Genomic DNA, 18886 nt, shown 5'->3' on the forward strand with positions numbered 1-18886 from the left:
CAGCCCCACTGCACCCCAGGCTTGAAGACCACACTAGGGTTAGGAAAGTCTCACTAGGGAGCAGATCGGTACCTACCATGCATGAGGTTCAAGGTGCAAAGACAGCACCACAGAAAGAAAAGAAACAAGGCTGTAAGCACTGTCCACTGGGGGTGGAAAGTTAAGGGTGTGTATGCGACCTATTGAAAGCCTGGGACCTTCCAAAGAGGCCAACTGCCCTTGGGGAAGTAAAATCAAGCACAAACACTAGGCTGGGTTAGGGAGATGTCTCAGTGGATAAGAGTATTTGCTGCTAAAACTTGAGAGTATGAGTTCAACACCCCAGCCCATGTAAAAGGCTGTGCATGGCCACAGGTACCTATAACTCTAGTGCTGTGGGAAGTAGGGGCAGGAGGATGGCTGGGGCTGTCTGGCTGCCAGCCTGACTCCAAGTGAAAGACCCTGTCTCTATAGAGTACAGTGAGGAGGGATAAGCAGGACACCTACCATCCAACTCTAATCTCAGTACTCACTGACACAAGCACTCATGCATACACGGCCCCCACACAAGCATACAAAACAAACTGTGCTAACTCCTGACTGCCCCACGTCCCCTGCCCTGCAACTGAGTAAGGCTTGGAAAGCTCCGAGTGTCCATTCAAACAGAGGTTCCCCTCCCTTCCTACCCACCCACCACAGACCCTGCTTGCCAAGAAGAGTTGTGGGAACCTTCCACATACAATTAAGAACCCTTGGGCTCGCACCTGATCACAGTGCTGTCTAGAGAGGACAAGGTACGGATTCCTAACACAGGCACACACACTGTCACGCCCTGAACTCCACCATAACCCCATGAAAGAAAAGCTTTCATCTCCTGTGGACTACAAACAGAGGTACACAAAGCCGCCGGGTCACACAAGGAGGCCTCTTTAAAATGATGCCCAGCCTGTGAACGTCTTGCTTTGTCAATCACAAACAAATCCACTCTGGACATTCAAACAAGAGACAGGAGAAGAGTCCCAGGTTCAGGGAATAAAACCCTCCTCTGGGCTCCCAGCACTTGAGAGGCTAAGTTAGGAGGATTGTCTCTGGAATGAGCCCAAGCTGGGCCAGCCTGCGGTATAAAGAAAGGAATTCAGCAAGAGTTTCGGGCCCCAGGATTCCGCCCAGGTCGGAACCAAGGGTCACACTTACCGAGCCACTGAAGGAGAGGAAGAGTTTAAGGAGCACGTCCTCAGAGAAGGGCGGGTGCCGGGCCACCAGGTTGATGAAGCGCTTCAGGGCCCTCCGGCGGCCCTCGATGAACTCCCTGTCGGCTGGAGGACAGTACAGGGTCAGCACTCAGAGCAGGTTTCCAAGCAGCTAAGAGGCTAAGAACACAAGGGGGCAACAGAGCTCCCAAACACGCATGGGTGGAGGAATGGAAAACACTGGGAGGTTAGGCATGGTGACACACATCTGTGTAGCTAGCTCTTGTAAGACGACAGCTAGCTGGAGTACAGCCTGAGTTACAGAGTGCCTGAAGCCAGAATGACCACAGAGTAAGACCCCCACCCTAAACAAAAAGCAATTGGGAACCAGTAAAATCCACACAGCCCTCTACAAGAAAGGCAACTTAGGAGGACATGGATAAAACACCTTGCTATAAACACATAGTTTTTATTTGTTTGTTTAATGTATTTGAGCACACTGTAGCTGTCCTCAAACACACCAGAAGAGGGCATCAGATCCCATTAGAGATGGTTGTGAGCTGCCATGTGGTTGCTAGGAATTGAACTCAGGCTCTTTGGAAGAGCAGTCAGTGCTCTTAACCGCTGAGCCATCTCTCCAGCTCCAAACACGCAGCTTTAATGTGCTGATAATGCAATGCAACCTCCCAGTGCTCACTGCTGGTAACTAAGCTTAGCCGGCCAGGTCTGGTGGCACAGGCCTTTAATTTCAGCACTTGGGAGGCTGAAGCAAAAAGGCTGCAATCTTGGTGAGCTCCAGGCTTATCAGAGCTGGAGAGTGAGACCCTGTCACACAAACACTAAAAGTCAAGCACATGCTTTTAATCCTAACACTCAGGGGGTAGAGACCAGCCTGATCTAAATAAATAGCAAGTTCTAGGGTAGCCAGAACTCAAACAAAGCAAAAAAGAAAAATACAGTGAGATAAGGCCCACCAATCCCCACCCCACTCAACCCTCCAGGTGTCATAGACTGCTGGGCTCTCAGAAATGCTGAGGCAGGTGACAGTGTTTGCCAAACTTCCAGGTACTTATTAGCCTTGACTGGACTTAAGAGCCAAGAGCCAGCTTGGATGCAGACAACGGTCCCTTCCTGACAGTTCATCTTCCAGTTACCACGGCGTGCAACATTCCTTGTCAGTGGGGAGCACAGCTGTCCCAGGGGCAGTCATCAGCAGCTGAGCCACCCAGCGGGAGTAAGATGGAACCGTGTCGTGTCTATAGCCACAGTGAGGAGCTTCAGCACGGCAGGTAGCTGTATCTCTACTTAAAGCCTAACCAAGCTCCCCCGCTGTGCATGTCCACTTGCACTAGAAGGTTGGAGACACCAGGAAAGTGAGCTGGCGGGCTCTGCACCTTGTCTGATGTAGGCCAGACTGGTCTGGCACTCATGACACTCCTGCCTTAGCCACCAGGATTAATTAGGCTGCCCACTTAATGGGTTGTACTGATGGTCAACTTCATAAGATCTAGAATCTCCAGTCCTGGGGACGTTTGTGAGTGAGTTTCTAGATTCGATTAACTGAAGTAGAAAGACACACCCTAAAGGTGGCCAGCTCCATTCCTTGGACTGAGGTCCAGCAATGAAGAAAGCAGAAAAAGAGCTGAGCTCTTCTCTCTCCTCCTGACTGTGGATGCAGTGTCAGCAGCTGCCTCAGACCGCTCCTGTAGCCCTGCCTTCCCCACGACAGCTGCACCTTCCTTCCTTAGCCGCTTTTGACTGACATTTTGTTACAGCAACACATAGTTGATCAAGTTTCATTGGGGTTCTGGGGTCATTTGTAGTTGATAAGAAAGATCCTGTGATGGCTGGCCTGATACTAGTAATCCCAAGCATAGCACAAAGCACCCAGCAGGGGCAACACTGGGGTAAGAAGGCACCTGAGGCTGGCCACCCTCCTCTACCATGGCAGGGCTAAGCCAGAGTTCCAACCCCAGCAGGACCACGTGCATGTGCACTGCAGCCCTCCTGCCAGCCCCTCTGAGACCACAAGCTGCAGCAGCCTGGGCTACAACGGGCCCACCTGGCAACATGCCACCAGGAGTGCAGCTCACTTTCACTGTACCAGGCCTCCCTGAGCCCTCCCTTACCTCCCAGCACTCTCTTGGGCGGAAGGGCTGGAACCATGCGGTACGGGAACTTGTGAAGCAGCACTTCATGGAAGACCACGAAATCATTGTAGCGTCTATACACGGAGGACTTGAAGCGCTGTAAAACAAAAGGGGCATAGCAAGCAGGACATCAGCAACTACATAAATCCTTCTACACTGCCACTGAGCCACGCCCCAGCCCCTCACTGGGGGATTCTAGGCAGGGGCTCTACCACTGAGCCACACCCCAGCCCCTCACTGGAGGATTCTAGGCAGGGGCTCCACCACTGAGCCACGCCCACAGCCCCTCACTGGGGGATTCTAGGCAGGGGCTCTACCACTGAGCCACGCCCCAGTCCCTCACTCAGGGCTTCTAGGCAAGAGCTCTACCACTGAGCCACGCCCCAACCTCCCCCCCCAACCCCCCCCACCCCCACCCCCCACCCACACTGGGGGATGCTAGGCAGGAGCTCTACCACTGAGCCACGCCCCCAGCCTCTTATTGGAGGACTCTATGCAGGGGCTCTACCACTGAGCCACAGCCACAGCCCTCTTTTTACTTTTTTTTTTTTTAAAGATTTATTTATTTATTATATGTAAGTACACTGTAGCTGTCCTCAGATGCTCCAGAAGAGGGAGCCAGATCTCGTTACGGATGGTTGTGAGCCACCATGTGGTTGCTGGGATTTGAATTCTGAACCTTAGGAAGAGCAGTCGGGTGCTCTTACCCATTGAGCCATCTCACCAGCCCCTCATTTTACTTTTTGAGATCTGATCTAACTAAACTGCCCAGGCTGACCTGACCTCAAACTCACACTGTACCTCGAGCTGACTTTTAAGTTCAACTCTCTCGCCTTTTGCCTTCTCCCACCATGCAATAGAATTCACAGTAGTAATGTTACCAAATTCCTCTCCCTCTCTCCCCAAGTTTTTCCCAAAAGTAAAAGCTCTATGAGCATGCCTTTAATCCCAGCACTTAGGAGGCAGAGGCAGGGGGATTTCTGAGTTCAAGGCCAGCCTGGTCTACAAAGTGAGTTCCAGGACAGCCAGGGCTATACAGAGAAACCCTGTCTCAAAAAAAAAAAAAAAAAAAGGCTCTAGAATTCTACATTGAAATACAAATTATAATGTTTGCATGGCTCTCTGTCATGATGAGAATTCTTCACTGTTTGGACGGGTATAAACCTGCTCTTAAAACGTACTGCGTAAGGCTGAGGAGGCGGCGAAGTAGGTGGAGTGCTCACTACACAAGCAGAAGGCCCCAAGTTCAGATTCCCAGCATCAAGGTAAAAGCTGGATATGGTAGTGTATGACACTACCTATATCCCTAGCATCGAGAAATAGAGACATCCCAAGAACAAGGAAAAAAAAAAAAAAAAAACAGGGAAAAAAAAAAGGCCTGCAAGGAGGGGGAAAAGCAGGAGGCTGCCGGGGGCAAGCACAGCTTCCCACGTTTAGTTTGGCAGGCCCAGTTGCAGGGCCTGCTTCACTGCAGTCTGGAACCCTCCCCCAGGTTCTCGCAGCTTCTACAGATTGGCAGATGGATATGCTATCCTGGAAGCATCCCTAAGGGAAGCCCTCCAGCTCAGCCCAGCACCACAACTCCAGGTAGACTCTGCTCTGCCCTGCAATATCCCTCACACGCTGACAACAATACAAGACCAGAAGATGGTGTCAGCCATGAACTACGTTATTACAGGACATATTGCAAAACTCTCCCAAAGCCACTCTAACTGGAGCAAGACACTCAAAATTCATGGAAGAAGGCACAAAAGTACCAAGGTATCTGGTACCTTGGGGATACCACATACTGCTGAGCGTCAAACCACACCTGTCCCAACAGAGCTGTGTCTGATGAACCCAGACGTTTGAGTGCCCAATAGCAGGAAAGTGGGGCCACTAAAGGTGTGAGGGGCATGCGCTTGCACTCCCCTGAAATGGTTGGAACCCAGCTCCCACGGGGCTGATGTTCTGATCTCCAGGGGATTGCCAATCTTGAAAACCAGCACTGGGACAATGGCATTGCAGGCACGCACTCTAGAGACATAAAGATTGTAGCTGGGCATGGTGGCAAATGTCTATAAGCCCATTATCTACGAAGCAGAGGGAGGCACATCTCTGAGAGTTCAAGGCTAGCCTGAGATACATGAGACCCTATTGCAAAAAAATAAAATAAAATAAAATAAAAAAATAAAATATTTTTTTTTTCAAAAGATTCCCAGAAGTCCGGTCTGGTGGCTCAGCCTACAATCCCGGAACTCAGAGGAGGCCAGGGCACTAGGACTGCTATCAGTTCAAAGCTAGTCAGGGTTATGTAGCAAGATCCTGTGTAAGAAAGAGACCGACAGTCAGGCAAGCAGGCAGACAGAACACAGGCAGGCAGGAAGGAAGGCAGAGAGAAAGACTGCAAAAAAAGACAGCAGTCAAAGAATGGACCTGATAGAGGCCTAGCTGAGTCAGAAGCAGCTCTAGGCACCAGCAGCTATCCAGAAGTTGTCTGGCCAGCTCGCCTGCATCATCAGGTACTGGGTCACACCCTAGAGCCAGCCAGACCCCTGTCCTACCACCCTGCCCAGGGCTGCTCTGTGGCTCTCCCCCCAGCACAGTGAGTCCCAGTTACCTGGCTGGAAACCTCATACTCCACATGCTTAAGGAAGAGGCCCTTTTTCTCAGGGATGAGCTCCACCTGCACCGTGTCCTTGGCCAGCAGCTCCTGCAGGGTGTAGGACAGCAGCAGTGGGTTCCCCTGCGGCATCTGCATTCGCCCGGGGTCCAGGGCCCTCCACTCAGTGACCTGGGATGTTCGTGGGCCTGAGAGAGACAGGGTAAATGACAAGTAAAGACAGCTGCTCAGGGAGAGGGGCCTCCCCGTTCCCTGTGCTGGCTCAGCACATGGACTCTGGCCACTGCCGAACACCCACACCAGACCCGCCCCTTCCCCCAGCTACAGCACCCAGAAGAATCCCTGCAGGAGGCTTCACCTGTGTGAATGGGTAAATTCATGGAGAAGGATTACAGCTCAGTTAGGGAGGGAGGAAGGGAATGCTTGCAACTTAACAACAGACAGTTTATAAAGGCATTCCTCCAGCCAGGCAGTGGAGGTGCATGCCTTTAATTCCAGCACCTGGGAGGCAGAGACAGGTGGATCTTTGTGAGATTGAGGCCAGCCTGGGCTACAGAGTGAGTTCCAGGACAGCCAGGGCCATACAGAGAAACCCTGTATTGAAAAACAAAAAACAAACAAAAAGATTCCTCCAAAGACGCACAGTGGCCAAAAGGCACTTAGAGAGATGCTACCCATCAGCACCACCAGGAGCCCAAACCACGGGAAGACAGCAGCACCACGATGGCACTGGTGAATGTGGGTGGGGCCAGAGGTCAGCCTCGTCTCTTATTCTGCATCCCATCTACCTCGCTCTTTTCACATGTGTGTTTTGCTTTCATGTACACGGGTGTAGCAGGTTTGTGCGGTGCCCTAGAAGCCAGGAGAGGGAGTTAGATTTCCCTGGAACTGCAGTTACAGGCACTCGTTAGCTATTGTGCTGAGAACTGAATCTTGGGTCCCCTGGAAGAGCAGCCAGTGCTCTTCACAGCTGAGCCATCTCTCCTGCCCACCCCTTGTCCTCCTTTCTTTTAAAGACATGGTCTTGTGGAGAGCCAAGGACACGGTGAGTATACGAGAAGATGAAGACCTGAGAGTGTGCTGGTGACATGGGCACTGCCATGTAAGGATAACGATGCCACAGACCCATGGCAATTAGCAAAAGCTTCCTCCTGTAAGGCAAGGCTGAGAGGCACAGCGAAGCTCCTTCTGGTCCAAGAACACATCTGCAAACCACTGACTAGTGAATGCCGAACCTAGCAACTGCTGCTGCTGCTTCCCAGGCAACACTCAGAGACCTCCCACGAGTGAGCCACTCCTGCTGTGCTGAGGGTCCAACTTGTGTCCTTTGTGCTGCTCCACTACAGCAAGCATGACCCACCCACCCCAGCTCTTCTGTCTGTCTAGGTGTCTGTCCTTTCTTCATTCCCTCACTGTCCCAGTCAGGGTTCTAGGACCCAGCCGTGACAGACAGATGGATGAGGTGGAGTCTCATTTTGGCCTGGAACTCATCAATTCAACCAGGTTGGTAGGTAAGAGACCCTACTTCATCCAGGGATCCTTCTGCCTCTGCCTCCTCCACATCACCATGCCCGGCTTTTTACCTGGGTTCCTGCGTGTCGAGCACTAGTGAGTCATCTCCACGGTTTTACAATGAATCATGTTTGGCTTTGCTTTTTGTTTTTGAGTCAGGGTCACATTATACCTTGCTGGCATTAAATCTGCACATAGGTGAAATTACAACCCTTTTGCCTCAGCCTCTCGGGTACTCGAATTATAGTGACACACCATCATACGCAACCCAGGGGCTTTCTGAAATGGCAACATGTTCTTAAAATGTTCTAAATAAACCAGGTGGTGGTGACACAGAGAGCTGAACTTAGAAGCGCAAGTCTGTGATCCCAGCATGCACAGAAAGGAGGGCAGAGGTAGCAGAAATGGAGGCTTGAAGGGCAGCTAACTCATAGTGTACAACAGTGATGAGGCATGTGCAAGCAAGGTGAGCACTGGACTGAAGGCTGTCCTCTGGCCTCCACTTGGACAATGAACACATGCATTCATCCACACTCATCCACAAAGGATAATAAATACAGCTATGTATCTATATGCATGTGTACAGACGTATATACTGACTAGTACCCAGGCCTGGTGGAGGGACTTTTCTCCTCCAGAAATGAGAATGTGTAGATTTAATTGGGGGGGGCGGGGAGGAGGAAAGGGTTTATTCGGCTTACACTTCCATACTGCTGTTCATCACCAAGGAAGTCAGGACTGGAACTCAAGCAGGTCAGGAAGCAGAAGCTGATGCAGAGGCCATGGAGGGATGTTCTTTACTGGCTTGCTTCCCCTGGCTTGCTCAACCTGCTCTCTTATAGAACCCAAGACTACCAGCCCCCAGATGGTCCCACCCACAAGGGGCCTTTCCCCCTTGATCACTAATTGAGAAAATGTCTTACAGTTGGATCTCATGGAGGCATTTCCTCAACTGAAGCTCCTTTCTCTGTGATAACTCCAGCTGTGTCAAGTTGACACAAAACTAGCCAGTACAATTGACCCCTTGTCAACTTGACACACAAATACGTCACTAGTAAGCCTCAACCCTTAGTTCTTATTCATCCTCAAGATCTAAATAACTTTAAAAGTCCCACAGTCTTTACATAAAATTCAAAGTACTTTAAAATTCAAAGTCTCTTAACTGTAGGCTTCACTAAAAAACTTCCTTCAAGAGGGAAAAAATATCAGGGCACAGTCACAATCAAAAGCAAAAATCAATCTCCAACCATCCAATGTCTGGGATTCAACTCATGATCTTCTGGAGATGGCTCTCAGCCATTAAAGGCTAGCCTCACAACCAAAAGATTTAATTTTTTTAATTAGATATATGTGTGTGTTTGTATAGGGTTTGTGCCTTTGAGTGTGGGTGAAGGGAAGAAAAGGCTGTTGGGTCCCTTGGAGCTACAAGCAGTTGTGAACTGCCCAAGTGGATGCTAAGCACGAAACCTGGGTCGTCTGTAAGATCAGCAAGCACTCTTAGCAGCCGCACCATTCTCCAGCCCCCGGATCTATTATTCTAAGTCATAGAAATGGATTAACAGAGAGTTGCACCTCCACATAGGTGCAGGGAATTGAATACAGGTTCTCAGTTAGAGGGGCCAGTGCTCTTGACAAGTGAGCCATCTCTGCAGTTCCAAATGATCTGTCTTAGTCATTGTCTATTGCAGGAAGAGACACCATGACCAAGGCAACTTATAAAAGAAAGCATTTAACTGGCAACTTGCTTACAGTTTCAGAGAGTGAGTCCATGACCACTATGGTGGGAAGCATGGCAGCAGGCAGGCAGACATGGCAGTGGAGCAGTAACTGACTAAAAACTTACATGTGAGATAACAACCCCAATGTAGAGAGGAAGCCAACTGGAACTCTGTGGGCTTCGGAAACCTCAAAGCCCACCCCTCGCGGCACATCTCCTCCAACCAGGTCCTAATCCTTCCCAAACAGTTCCACCCACTGGGAACCAAGTATTCGAGTATATGAGCCTATAGGGCCATTCTCATTCAAACCACCACACGGCCTTAGAACATTTCCAAGCTCATGATTGTGGTGTCTGGGAAGCAGAGGGTTGAGGGGCAGAGAGAGGAAAACACTGGGCTGGTGGGTGGGCTGGGCTGATACTTTGTGTACTAGAAAACCCTCAAGTCAGATCAACAGTTAACTTTCTATCAAAACCACAGAAGTTTAAAGACAGGGCAGACCCAGTGGCACATACCTGTAATCCCAGCACTTAGGAGGTAGAGGCAAGAAGATCAGAATTTCAAGGAGAGAGAGAGTGTGTGTGTGACTGGCTGATTGATTGATTGATTAGGCTGATATAGACAAGATGTGGTGGTGCACACTGGTGATTCCAGCACTCAAGAGGCTGAGGCAGGAGGAGCCTCATTTCCAGACCAGCCTGACAACATAAGGAGACTTGATCTCAAAAAACAAAACAAAATAACGCACATGAAAAATAATAATAATATAAAAACATGCCCACAATCCCAGAATCTGGGAAGCAGAGGCAGGGCAACCACAGCCTGCCTCAAGTCCACGGCCAGCCCGGGACACAGCAGAAGGGCAACAAAGGTCTCTATTAAGAGATTTTTTTTTCCAGACCCCACTGCCTTACCCCTGGCTGGCAGGAAACCAAAAGATAGACCACTCTGACCGTAAACTCAACAAATACCCACCAGTCTTGGCCCCCAGGTGCTGGGATCAGGGTTGTGAGCTACCGTGCACAGCTGAATCTTTTTCAAAGTTCTCTATTAAGCATGTATTTATCTTCATGATTTCCTCAAAGATGAAGATAAGGCAGTCCTCTCTCTCAGACAGCCTGAGACCTCAGTAATAATGAGCAAGGGGTCACATGTGGTTGAAGAATTCGAACTTTGAACACAGCAGACTCTGAAAGTCTGATCTCTAAACCTCTTCTAAAGCACAAACAGCACCTTGACCCCTGGCTTCTCTCAAACACCCTGGAAAGCCAGGTGTGGGGGTGCCCGCAGGTCACCCTGGGCACACTCCGGAGCAAGAGTCCCTGCAGGGCAGTGGTGCCGCACACCTTTAATCTCAGCACTCCACTGAGGAGACAGAGGCAGGTGGATCTCTGAGTTCAAGGCCAACCTAGTGTACAGCCAGGGCGACAAGGAGAAACCCTGTCTCAAAAAAACAAAACAAGGGGCTGGAGAGATGGCTTAGTGGTTAAGACACTGACTGTTCTTCCAGAGGTCCTGAGTTCAATTCCCAGCAACCACATGGTGGCTCACAACCATCTGTAATGGGATCTGATGCCCTCTTCTGGGGTGTCTGAAGAGAGCCTCAGTGTATGCACATCAAAAAACAAACAAACAAACAATAGAGAGCAGGAGGGAAACAGCCCAGTCAGTACTTGCCATGTCCACACAGGAACCTAACTTCCATCCCCAGGACACATGACTGCAGGTTAAGTCTGACAGCACACTAATAACCCCAGAGCTGGCAAGGCACAGAAGGACCTTGGGGTTGATTGTAGGCCAATCATCCAGTGCTAGGCTAACGAGAGACCCTATCTCAAGTGAAGTACACAGTGGTTTGAATACATCTGTTCCACACTGACTTATGTGTTTGAAAGAGTGGCACTATTAGGAGATGTGACCTTTTTGGAGTGGGTGTGGCCTTACTGGAGGAAGTCTGTCACTATGGTGGTGGGCTTTGAAGTCTTCTATTCTCAATCTCCACCCAGTGTGGAATTTCAGTCTTCTCCTGGCTGCCTTTGGATCAAGTTTGAACTCTTGGCTCCTCCAGTACCATGTCTGCCTGCAAAAATGTCAAGCTTCCCGCCATGATGATAATGGACTGAATCTCTGAAACTCAATGCCAGACCCAATTAAATGTTGTCCTTTATAAGAGTGGCCTGGGTCATGGTGTTTCTTCAGAGCAATGAAACCTGACTAAGACATTGCTTCTGAGAATCAGATATCAGAGGCTGCCCACTGGCATGCACGTATACACACACACACACACAATCATATACACTTACAAACCCTCAAAACAAACAAACAAAAAAACGGATACTTGGGACTAGAGAGGTGACTCTGATGAACACTTGATCTTGCAGAGAACCTGGGTTTGGTTCCCAGCACCCACATGGTGGCTCATAACACACCTAATGCCCTCTTCTGGCCTGCATAGTCACCAGGCATACACATGGTACACAGGCAATCACACATAAAAAAAAATAAATCTATGAAAATATAAATAAATAAATACATACATACATACAGGGCTGGGGACTGGCAAAATGGCCAGGAGGTCCAGGCACAGGCCACCACACAGAATCCACACTGCAGGAAAAAGTTGACTCCTGAAAGTTGTGCTCTCACCTCCACACACGAACACGCAACACACAATAAATACACATCTTTAAAAAAATGTCAAGGTGGAAGAACCGGAAGAACACTACCAACACCCAAGTTACACTCCTCTGTGTCTACACACACACACACACACACACACACACACACACACACACACGAGGAGACTAAGAGTAAAGAGGGAGGGAATGCAAATCTTAAAGCCACAGTTTATGAAGGAAAAGCCCCAGATGCCCTCACAGCTTTCTTCTGAGGCACCAACCACAACACAGTATGACCCCAGGTATTCATTTGCTAAATTCAGGGGCTCGCTGGGTGTGGTGGCACAGGCACTTAATCCCAGCATTGTTGTGAGCCACCACATGGGTTCTCTGCAAAAGCAGTAGGCACTCAACTGTGGAGCTGGTCTCCAGACCCTCAAAGGAAACTTTAAATGAAAAAAAAAAAAAAAAAAGAAGTGCACAGTTGTAATTCCAGCACTTCCAAGGCAGAGGGACAGGTATGAGCCAAGGCTCCACCCTGGGCTCCATACCCAAATGTGGCAGAGCAAAAAAAGAAACTTTGTTTTGGACACAGGTAGACTACACGAAGCAGCAAGGACAGGAAGAAGAAGGATCTGGATTCTTTGGGATGAGCGATGAGCATCTTAACCCTTACCGTTTTCTGCATCCATGGTCACCTGAGACCGAGAAGCATTGTGTACTATCCCAGTCCCACAGAAATAAAACAGAGGAGATGAAAAACCAGCCAGGCTGAGGCACTGAAAGGCAAAGGCAAGCTCCGAAGAGAGACATCTGGCGGAAGGCAGCCTCCATATTCCAGTGGGTATGTGGGCCAGTGAGAGACCAACCTGAGCACAGTATTTGTCGCTTGTAAACTGGACGTAAAGAGTCAGGCATGGCGGGGCAGTGGTGGTGCATGCTTTAATCCCAGCACTTGGGAGGCAGAGACAGGCAGATTTCTGAGTTCAAGGCCAGCCTGGTCTACAGTGTCAGTTCCAGGACAGCCAGGGCTACAGAGAAACCCTGTCTCGAAAAGAAAAAAAGGAAAAAAAAAAAAAAAAAAAAAAAAAAAGAGAGTCAGTGGAAGCTGGTGGGGCAGGTAGAAGCACTTGCTGCCAAGCCTGAGCACCTGGGAGTGAACACCCTCAAGCTGTCCCCTGACTGCCACATGTGCACAGAGGCACAAGTGTTCCTCTGCCATAAACAAATAGATAAATGTAATTTAGAAAATTCTAAGAGGTAATAAGCACAGTGGCACATGCCTATAATCCCGGAACTCAGGAAGCAGAGGAAGGAGAATTCAGATTTTTGAGGCCAGCAAGATTTTGACCAACCGCAAGACCCAATATCAACACACACACACCACACACAGAGAAAGAGAGAGAGAGACAGAGACAGAGAGAGACAGACAGACAGAGAGAGAGACAGACAGACAGACAGCAGAGCCCTTACCACCAGTGGGTCTATACCACTTACGCAGAACACAGCAAGAATTCTTGCAGTCCCTCCAGCGTCCCCTACACAGGTCCTACCAACTTCACATGCTCCCTGCTTTGACCATTCTAGAACGAACTGCTTTCCTGTGGGGCTCTCAGCTGGCAGCAGTGCCTCAGAATTAAATGACACAGCGGAGCTGAGAACAGCTGGTGAGGAGAACAGAACACTCAATAAGCACCACCGACTTCCTTCCAGATTCATTACTCTCCAGTTGGGAAGCCACCAACAAAAGCTGAAAATGTTCCGCCAGAACCATGACTGGTGCATGTGAGGTGAACTGCTTGGGAAGAAGCTCAATCAGAAAGATCACAAGTTCAAGGCCAATCCTATCTCAGAAAGTAAAAAGTAGGCTGGGAAATGTAGCTCTGGTAGAATGCTTGCTAGAATCCCCCAGTGAGGGGCTGGGGCGTGGCTCAGTGGTAGAGCCCCTGCCTAGAATCCCCCAATGAGGGGCTGAGGTGTGGCTCAGTGGTAGAGCCCCTGTCTAGAATCCCCCAGTGAGGGGCTGGGGGCGTGGCTCAGTGGTAGAGCCCCTGCCTAGAATCCCCAGTTAGGGGCTGGGGGCCTGGCTCAGTGGTAGAGCCCCTGCCTAGAATCCCCCAGTGAGGGGCTGGGGGCGTGGCTCAGTGGTAGAGCCCCTGCCTAGAATCCCCCAGTGAGGGGCTGGGGGCGTGGCTCAGTGGTAGAGCCCCTGTCTAGAATCCCACAGTGAGGGGCTGGAGGCGTGGCTCAGTGGTAGAACACATGCCTAACATACACAAAACCTTCAATTCAATATTCAGTACTAAATTAATGCCCTCCACAGGCAACAAGCAAAACTCAAGATGCTGTGATTCTCCAAGTCAGTTACCCACCCACTCACTGACAGAAAAAGTAATGGATGACACCAACCAGGCACGGTAGTCACACCTATAATTCCAGCACCTAGGAGGCTAAAGCTAAGAGCTTTATGAGTTGCTGGCCAGCCTGAGCTACAAAGTGAATTTGAGGCCAGCCTTGACTACATAGAGACCTTGTCTCAAAGACAACAAAAGTAATCAAACACCACACACACACACACACACACAGAGGCATCCTTCACCATGGAAAGCTCTCTTACAACCATGCCAGGTGCCACGTGGTTGCTTCCTGTAGGCTGAACCTAACCACTGCTGTCTGAGACCCACATGAGAAAGAGGCAGCGCCTGTCCCTCTCCAGGATCCTAAATGATGACCAGGACTTGCTGCTGCAGTCCATGAATTGCCTGTGCTCCTGTAACTAACCCCAATAAACTCAACTGGTTTAGCGAGCTGGGCTTAGATGGTATCACTCTTTTGGCCGGCCAGTACCCTCCCAACAGCAAACAGTAGCTCCTATGTCTGGGCTGGGCATGGTGGCAAAGGTGTTCAATCCCAGCATTTGGGAGGCACAGACAGGCGGGTCTCTGTGAGTATAAGCCAGTCTGGTCTATATAGCGAGTTCCAGGATAGCCAGGCCTACATAGATCCTATCTCAAAAATAACCAGACTAAGAAGGTCCTAGTACCTATGTCTTCCCCGGAGGAAGGCACACTGGCCAACAGGACACTTGATGTTCTTTCTCAAAGAGCTTGTGAGGATCTTTTGGCTTGGTGGCCGAAGGAATCTACTGCCCCTTCCTGTAGACTCCAAGCTCCGTATTCTACAACTCTACGAGGCAAGCCTCAGCTGTCAGTTCACCACCACAGGAGGATGAAGAAGGTCAGTGACAGACAGCAACCTAGCAGGCTTGTTTACACACATAGAGCTGCCCCCACTCATTCCCCAAGCACCTAGAGATTCCTAGCCTGCAGGCCTAGGATGAGCATGCCACATAAATTACTAGGCATGGTTGGTCTGCTGGCCTCAAGGCCATACACAGACTGAGAAGCAGTGTCAGGGACAGACAGGTGTAAGTTAAGACCATGCCTACACACACCCCAACATGTGACAGTGACGCTCCTAAATGTTTCTATGGGTCTTAGTTTTCCAGACTGGGAAAAACAAACAGCAGCGTGTCAGAGTACAACTGCATGAACAAGAAATGAAATGGAGGAGCCTGATGTGGTGGTTCCTATCTGTGACCCCTGCACTGAAACCACTAAGGCAGGAGGATGGCAAGTTTAAGTCCTGACTAGGCCACAGAGTGAGTTCAAGAGCAACCCAGGTAACTTAATGAGAGAAACTGTCCCCACAAGTAAAGAGAAAGCTGAGCAACAGAGCACTTAGCTAGACTCGCCCAGTGCGGGCTGGGGCATGGGACAGCAGTCAAGTGCTCGCACTGAAAAATGCAGAGTTTAACACCAACCTTAGCCACAAAGCCAGATCCTGTATGGATGGACAGGGGATGGGGGAAAGGAAGGTAACAGAGTGAGAGATGCGCTCAGTACTCAGCATGAGGATTCCTTCTCAAGCTCGTGAAACTGTTTACACTTTTGATTAGCAAGTTCTCTCTGAAGGACTGGAAAACTGAATGGGTCAACCGTTAACAGTGTCACAAGGTCAATTCCCAGCACCCAGATGACTAACAACCACTTGTAACTGAAGTTCCAAAGGATCCAACTCGCCTTGCTTGCTTCTACAGGTACCCAGTGAGCACTCAAACTTGTTGACAAAATATTCACACGTATAAACATTTCCTTTAGCTTTAATAAAATTAAAATAAACAGAAACCTCTGAGTAGAGTTCTGAAATAAACAAGTTGTCCTCAGGAAATGGGAGCAGAAGTTTCCTCGTTTCCTCATCCTTATCTTGACCGCAGCTTCAGAAATGACAATTCAGCAACTCTGGAGCCAGGAGACACCAGGATGCCCCTGAGATTCAGGAAGCAGTAGCCTTCCATCTAGAGGGCACAGGCTCCAGCCCAGGTTCTTTCCTGACTAGGACAGGCCCCCCACTTCTGTGTGGGTGCTACCTAACGGCACCCCTCTCCTGTTTCTGTCTGTTCCGCAGCTGGGGCTAAAACCCAGAGCCCTGCATGCTAGGCAAGCACTGTGACCCTCAACCCTGGCTGCCTCACAGCCAGCTTTAAACACTGTACATAAAGGAACCTGCAGTCCAGAGGCTGAGGCAGGAGGACTTGTGAGTCCAGGAGCCTGAGGCCAGTCTGCAGCATACAGATAATAAGACCTAATCTCAAAAAAAGCAGAGCTGTGAGAAAGCTTGCCTGCACAGCCAGAGGCCTGGGTCCCAGGTCCAGCACTGCATGGAAGGAAAAAAGGAAGCCCTTTCATAGCCTTCCTGATGACTTCCAGCTCCACCCGGCAGTCTATGGAGACTGCTAACTTCCCCATCCCAAGTCTGCACTGCTCCATATGGACTGCTATTCAAACATCGAGTGTTTCCATATGTCTAGAGAACACATTTTCAAATTTTCTGCAAAACAACAAAACCACCTAAATCCCTAGCCACTCACTAGTAACTCTTTTTCATTGTCTGCTCAGTAGTTTTTTGCTAAATACCTTTGAAACGTCTCTATGGTTGTTCTAACCACAAAATATTTCAAACACCCAAAACCATAGAAAAGAGGCCGAGGATGGCAGGCAGCACATGCCTGTAATTCCAGCACTTGGGAGGCTGAGGCAAGTGGATTCTCAAATGTCCCCAAACAAAACAAACAAACGTTGCCAGGCAGTAGTTGGGGAATGACACATATCTTCAATCCCTGGAAGCAGTGGCAGGCCAATGGATCCCTGAGTTGAAGACCAGTCTCATCTACATAGAGTACAAGGCTAGCAAAGGCAAGAAAGAAAGAGAGACGCTGTGTGGTTTTGTTTTGTAAAGTAGGAAAACAGGCTAACACTTCATCACTGTGGGACACATCCCTCACAGGCTGGCCTAGTCTATCTTCTACAGTGAAGTCAAACCCCAGGAGCCAACCTCCTCCCTGAGCTTGATGCTCACAGCTCACACACACAGGATGCAGCCTGTCCATGGGTCCTGCCATGCAGTTATGGCCCACTGTACACACTCGCTCAATGCCTGTTTGGGCATCTTGGTGGTTCCACTGCCAATCTATGACACATGGCACTACTGAGAATGTTCCAGAACATGGCTTTTTGTGGACATATGTTGCATGCACTTCTGTTGGATACATAACACAGGCGTGAGTGTATGTGCTGATCACAGCACTTGCATATGCTCATTTTAGTAAATATTTCCAGTTTTCCAAAGTGACTCAGCCAATCTACACCCCCTCAAGCAACAGGCCCAGCTGCCTCCCACTTGGGCCAATGTTCAGTATTTACTGTCCTCTTTCCCTCAGTCTGAAAAACATATACCTCTTTCAAAACTTACAATCAACTAACTTATAGTCTTTTCTTTACTAAAAATTGAGCACAGGGGCTCACAGATGGTAGGCTAGTGCCCTACCACTGAGCCATGCCCCAGCCCCTCACTGGGGGATTCTAGGCAGGGGCTCTACCACTGAGCCACACCCCTCATCCCCATTTTTACTTTTTGTTTTCACACAAGGTTTCATTCATAAGATCCCCAGGCAGGAGCTGGAGAGCTGGCTCAGAGGTTAAGAGCATTTGGTTTTGAATTCAACTCCCAGCAACCAGATGGTGGCTCTTAACCATCTATAATGAGATCTGGTACCCTTTTCTGGGCTTCAGGCATACATTCAGGCAAAACACTGTATACATAAATAAATCTGTTTTTTTTTTTTTTAAATCTCCAGGCTCTACTCCAACTCTTGAGTAGCTAGTGTTTACTGCAATCCTTTTGTCCATGTGGAATTAATACAGCACCCCACCTGCCTATGAAGACATCGTCTTCACAACAGGGGACGTCATTGAGCCTCACTTAGCCAGACCTATCTAGTGGTCTCCACAACTATAGAGGGCATGAACAGCCTCAAAAAGAACACATTCTGCTGTGATTGCACTCCGTGCTCAAGAGAGCCTATGGAATCACAAACTTGTTTTTCTGCCCATGGGATTGATGCCAGATTCCAAGTATTAGACAAGACGTCCTCAAAGACCCTGTGCATAGAAGAACCAAGTACTCTCCTGAAACACAGTGGTGGTGGGGACCCCTCATTATGTTAAAAGAAGAAACCAGGCTGGCATGTGGCTCAGTGTGTCGAGTGCTTGCCTAGCATGTGCGAAGCCTTGGGTTCCATCCCAGCACCCACCAACCAAGGGTGAGCCATCCAGCAGGAGTCCCAGACCAGCCTGGGCTACCTGAGACCCAGGCCTTGGCACTGTCTCCTCTGCCCAGAAGGCTCACCCTGCCCCTCACCCAACCCCTACATGGCTGCACCAACTTCCTACCCTCCTCAGGACCCTGTGAGCATTACTTTCTGTGGCATTTTTATTGGTGACGGCTGTGGTTTGCAACATCAAGGCCCCTAAACACATCCTAAGGTAAATTTTTGCTTATCACATCTCCTGACTGCTGTGTGGTTCTCATGAGACCATAAGCTCTGCAAAGTGGTCTGTATTCACCGTGTTCAGACACTATCCTAGGAATTGAGAACAATGGCAGGGGCTGAGAATGTGGCTCTATGGATAAAGCACTTGCCTCAGAAGCGTAAGAATATGAGTTCAGATCTCCAGAACATGTAAATGCCAAGTGCCCACACAGGCCTGCCACCATA

General features: G+C 49.4%; 1 protein-coding gene across 1 annotated transcript in view; it reads right to left on the reverse strand.

The window, feature by feature from the left end:
- The window catches only part of Snx8 (sorting nexin 8), a 50687-nt gene that overhangs the window by 15915 nt on the left and 15886 nt on the right, over positions 1-18886 (reverse strand). The window contains exons 2-4 of the mRNA XM_021162987.2: positions 5919-6109; positions 3299-3416; positions 1174-1295 (exon numbers count right to left, since the gene is read on the reverse strand). Of these exons, the coding sequence (XP_021018646.1) occupies positions 1174-1295; positions 3299-3416; positions 5919-6109 (431 nt within the window). The remainder of the gene's footprint in view (positions 1-1173; positions 1296-3298; positions 3417-5918; positions 6110-18886) is intronic.

Source organism: Mus caroli, unplaced genomic scaffold, assembly GCF_978045245.1.
Source record: "Mus caroli unplaced genomic scaffold, Mus_caroli_1 scaffold_4, whole genome shotgun sequence".
NCBI lineage: Eukaryota > Metazoa > Chordata > Mammalia > Rodentia > Muridae > Mus > Mus caroli.